The 5,200-nt window shown below is 42.9% G+C and overlaps 1 protein-coding gene across 1 annotated transcript; it reads right to left on the bottom strand.

Annotated features, from left to right (window-relative positions):
• Nucleotides 1-3,459: 3,459 nt before the first annotated feature.
• Nucleotides 3,460-4,891, bottom strand: LOC310797093 (uncharacterized protein). Its single transcript, XM_083659383.1, has 3 exons — nt 4,694-4,891; nt 3,977-4,551; nt 3,460-3,874 (listed from the first exon to the last, which is right to left on the bottom strand). Exons 1-3 carry the CDS (start codon nt 4,802-4,804, stop codon nt 3,625-3,627), a joined length of 936 nt encoding a protein of 311 aa, XP_083515509.1. The 5' UTR covers nt 4,805-4,891; the 3' UTR covers nt 3,460-3,624.
• Between the last annotated feature and the right edge of the window lie 309 nt (nt 4,892-5,200).

The raw sequence follows: 5,200 nt of genomic DNA, 5'->3' as shown, positions 1-5,200 counted from the left end.
CGTGCGTATGTGTGTATGACACCTGTGTGTGGAGTGAAGCACTCTGGGAGATGAAGTACAGCCGTGGTGGCCATTTTAGTATATGTGTGTGTGTGTGTGTGTGTGTGTGTGTCTGTGTTTGTTTGTTTGTTTGTTTGTTTGTGTGTGTGTGTGTGTGTGTGTGTGTGTGTGTGTGTGTGTGTGTGTGTGTGTGTGTGTGTGTGTGTGTGTGTGTGTGTTTGTGTGTGTTTAGTGTCAGGGCATGTGTCATCAAAAGTTTAAACATTTATCATTTCAAAACGGTTTCACGTATCTAAATGAATTCCATAACTTTAGGTCAGGTAAGTCCAGAGATTGCACAGAAAAAGTTTAGGCATATTCAGGCAAATGGCCTGGGAGGAGATAGCAAAAATAGGTTATTGACAAAGTCCAAGATGGCGGAAAATCTAGCAGACTTAAATGGGCGTGGTCTATATGGATAGATGCGTATTGATCCAGGGAATCCAGCAGATATGGAATTTTGATTCTACGCCTCACGGTTCAGCAGTTATGGGTCAATACGCAAAAGGGTCTGTTATAGCGCCACCATCTGCCCAATATGGCTAATTGTTTGTCTCTGAGTAGTGGGGCACATTTCCAACCTATGTGCAAGGTCTGGCTACTGTAGCCCTTACAGTTTTTGACGTGCATGCTGTTTTAGGGCGGAATAATAAAAATAATAATAAACGGAACAGATACAATAGGGATCCACGCACTTCGTTCTTGGACCCCTAAATATAGCCGCAAGCGGCGATGCGGGGTCCAAGCTTCCGGTGACTTGGGGGGATATATGTCAGATAGTGCACATTTATTCAGACTTGGTATATGCACAAGTAAACAAAGTTTGGTTGAGATCCGGTGACCTGACGGTTTCCAAGCAGTACTAGTAGTAGTAGTAGTAGCAGTAGTAGTAATAGTGTTGGTAGTAGTGGGAGTGGTAGCAGTAGTAGCAGCAGAAGTACTAAGAATAGTAAATGGTAAATGGTAAATGGACTGCATTTATATAGCGCTTTTATCCAAAGCGCTTTACAATGTGCCTACATTCACCCATTCACACACCGAAGGCGGCCAGCTGCCACGCAGGGTGCTGGCACAGCCATCGGGAGCAATTTGGGATTCAGTGTCTTGCCCAAGGACACTTCGACGTGCGGACTGGAGGAGCCGGGGAACGAACCACCAACCTTCTAATTAGTGGACAACCCACTCTACCTCCTGAGCCACAGCTGCCACTAGTAGCCAATAGTAGTAGTAGTAGTAGCAGCAGCAGCAGTAGTAGTGGTGGTTGGCTGTTATAGCGCCACCATCTGGTAGATTGGTGTAATTTTTTCCTCTGAGTAGTGGGTGATGTCTTGAAACTTGAAGTAGTACTTGGATAGAAAGCAGTTTTTGTGTACAATATCCCTTTAAGTATCTGGACAGAAAGTGGTATTTGGGTAGAACATACTGTCAATACGACAAGTACTTCTCTGGCTCTGCAGATACATATAATATGGTCTACAAAGTTAAATACAACGGTCTGGATAGCTCACTTGGTAAAGCACATGACTTATGCTAACTAAAGACCATTGCTGCTCAAAGTTCAAACCCCACGTGGGATGAAAAACTTTCAACTTCAGACAGGTAAGTCAGTAACAGTAATTAAAACCCCACATGCTGCCTCCTTATTTTGCGGTGTTTCATGAACTTTTTCAATATCTTGGAAATGTTAGCTGGAGATTGCGTGGCTGTGTTCAAGAACGTGTTTTGCAACAGGAGAGGTTAGTTCTTGTCTCATGATGGAGCTTTTGTGTTCTAAAATCAGAATTTTCAGTTGTCATTGTGTCTTTCCCACACACACATCAAACCATAGGGCGTAGTGGCGTCCACTACAGAAGGTTGATGGGTTTTATCCCTGAAATTGCTTTTGGTGACTATAGCCAGCACCCTGCATGGCAGCTTGTCATGCAGTCCATTTACCATTAAGGACATTTTTGTATTATAATAATAATAATAATGATTGGATTTATATAGCGCTTTTCTAGACACCCAAAGCGCTTCACAGAAATCATTATTCATTCACACCATTCGTACCAGTGGTGGTAAGCTACGGGTGATGTAGCCACAGCTGCCCTGGGGAAGACTGACGGAAGCGTGGCAGCCATTTCGCATTTGTGACATTTGTATGTCTACGGCCCCTCCGACCACCACCAACATTCATAGACATTCATACCCATTCATACGAGGCAATGAGGGTTAAGTGTCTTGCCCAAGGACACAACAACAACAGCTGGGAGGGAGCGGGATTCGAACCGCCAACCCTTGAGTCATTGGCCGACCTGCTCTACCTCCCGAGCTAATGCCGTCCCTATTACACACATTACCACTTTACATTAAAAGTATGCCCTGAATGGAGGTGTTTGAACTAATTGTGACACCAGCTGGTGTTTTGACCCTCAATTAGGCCTAGGGCATTTTTCTGATTTTTACAGATTCTGAAATGGCAGACTGTAAGCTTTCAAATGATGTGTCACACATTGTAATCTGAAAAAAATTGAAGGAGATATGCTTATTTGATTGTTCACAATCTGGGAAGGTCTGGGGAGAAGAAACCTGAGAAAACCCCTCTCAAAGATTGTGAACTTTTCACACCTGGATGAGCCAGGCAGGGGGGAGTTAACAATGGCTCCTCATTTACATTGACCACTCCCAAACCATTAAGCAGTCAGTCTCTGTCACTGAGAATGACAGATGAGAGAGAGAGAGAGTGCACACAACTGTGGGTAATTTATTTTCACTATTATTCCACTATTATTCCATCCATAAGTAACAGAATAATAGATGGTCATGGGTGTCATACATTTCTGTATTAAAATATCTAAAAGCAAAAATGGGGGTCTGCGGTCTATTTTTAGGTGAAGTTTTGATGTGAAAGTTTGAGAACTATTGACCTTTTCCTTAAAGTTGTAAGCAGAAAACATATACCATTCAGTCAGTGAAAATGTGAAAATAAACTACAAAAATATTATCCTAAAAAGGCATTTATTATAACAAAAGGCATTTAATATAAAACCAATATTCAGTAATACCAGAGATGCTCACAGGTCATTTTTTGCAAGTCAAAGTCAAGTTTCAAGTCTTTGGTCACAAGTCCAAGTCAAGTCTCAGGTCTTTGGTCACAAGTCCAAGTCAAGTCTCAAGTATCTTATGGATGAGCGTTCTATCATCTGCTGCATGCCATCTGGTCTGCTTAGAACACTGCATAGCTAAAACTAAGGAATTCAAAGCATGTACTGTATTATCCTCACTCCTTTATCTATTAGCATACATTATCAGCATTGATTGGATGACATCAGTATAGATTTCCTTAATGTTAATGCACCAAAAAAAAAGAAAAAAAAGAAGTAAAAAGTAAAAAATTTTACAAACGACAGAACACGACAGGAAGTGCCTTGCTATCCAGGTCGGTTTCGTATGACATTCTTAACTAAACCACCAGTCCTACTTAACTAAAAGTTAAGTAAAAAAATATCAAAAGAACTTTGACTTCAAAAGCTCAAAAACGTTTGTGGCATTGCCAAACCCCCCCGGAGCAGGGCTGGGTCTTGAATGCTGGTTTTTTCAGGCTGGCTAGCGAGGCCTCCCAGCCTGTAGACATGCAGGTGGAGGGCATGTGATGTCTTGTGCTTCATCAGAACAGAATTCTCTGATCTTCTCAAAAAGATACTTCTGCCTGGCCATGTCCAGTCCAGGCGGAGTCTGTACAGGAAGAGGCTTTAATGGCGGACGGGCATCTACGTTGCGTAGCAGCTGAAACTCCACTGGTTCTGCTTCACAGTGTTTTCTGGCGACAACCACACCAGGCCTCTGCGCATCAAAGCTGTAAAAGAAAGAAATGGCACATTTAAAATCTTAATAAAATAAAATAAAATAAAATAAAATAAAATAAAATAAAATAAAATAAAATGGGAATGATAATTACCTGAAGTGCTGGTAACTCTTTATGTGTGGCAGTTTTCTGAAGTATTGTGTCAGGTGTTCTTGCCAGTCGTAGGTTTTAAAACACACAGTGCCGTTCTCATGTCCGACAAGCTGGGGGATGTTCACATGTGCCACAGGAGAGCTGTCAGTCACAACCTTTTCGATGTCGGCCAAAGTGCACACTTTGCGCTTCCTGAAACACTGCTTGACCAGTCCAAAACACCAGTCGGGGCCAAACTTGGTGTGGCCTACAATCAGGAAGTGAATGCTCAGCTTTAAGTGTTGTTTGTGCATCGTTCTCCATGCGGCGTACCAAAGAACAAAGTTATTTTTGTTCTGCCCACTGCAGTTGTCACAGTGAAGGTCCACATCTTCTTCTCCAACTCCATATTTCTTGAAAAAATGATGCAGGTAATTGATGACTGCATTGCTTCCCTTGCCTGATGCCATGCCCTCATCAATCAGGTAATTCACTTGCTTAGGCATGCCTTCACAGTGGACACCAAAAAGGCCACACTTGCGTGGAGTCAAAAAATAGACAGGCCCAGGCTGTTGTGGATCAGAGGGGTAGTGCACCTGAGAGACGGAGAGATAGGAAAAAGATGAAATACAAACTGTAATCTGTGTGTGTGTGTGTGTGTGTGTGTGTGTGTGTGTGTGTGTGTGTGTGTGTGTGTGTGTGAGAGAGAGGTGTGATAAGATAAATATGTATTCTCACCTGTTGTGCAAAATCAAAACTGTAGTGCATGGTGATCGGCCTGGTTGCAGGTTTGTTCTTCCCAAATGACAGCTGCAACTCGTCACAGGTCTTTCTACAGGCGGCAGTCATCTCTTGATAAAGTTTTCGCTCCCTTGCAACAGAGTCGAGATGCACTTGCTGCTTCTTGACACTGTCAGATTTCAACTCATCTGGTTTGTTGATGCTCTGGATGATTCGGTCGTTGTTTTGTTGGCACTGCCAGCAGAGATCCGTTTTAGGCTTGGTGCTTGCAATGTGAGGGACCAGTGACTTCCACAGCCTTGTGAAGCTGCACTCGCCAACCGCACGCTGCCCTGCAAAGACAATGTTTTTATGAGCATCACTGTACTTTACTTATCAAAAACAGATCACATAGAATAGCCTAATGGTTAAAGACACACACACACACACACACACACACACACACATTCATGTCGCATGTTTTATTGGGTCAGAGGTTTGGAATGGAGAAGGCTGCGGAATGTT

This window comes from Poromitra crassiceps, assembly GCF_964638095.1.
Source record: "Poromitra crassiceps genome assembly, chromosome: 2".
In the NCBI taxonomy this organism is placed as follows: domain Eukaryota; kingdom Metazoa; phylum Chordata; class Actinopteri; order Beryciformes; family Melamphaidae; genus Poromitra; species Poromitra crassiceps.
This window is presented reverse-complemented; position numbering and strand designations above follow the sequence as displayed.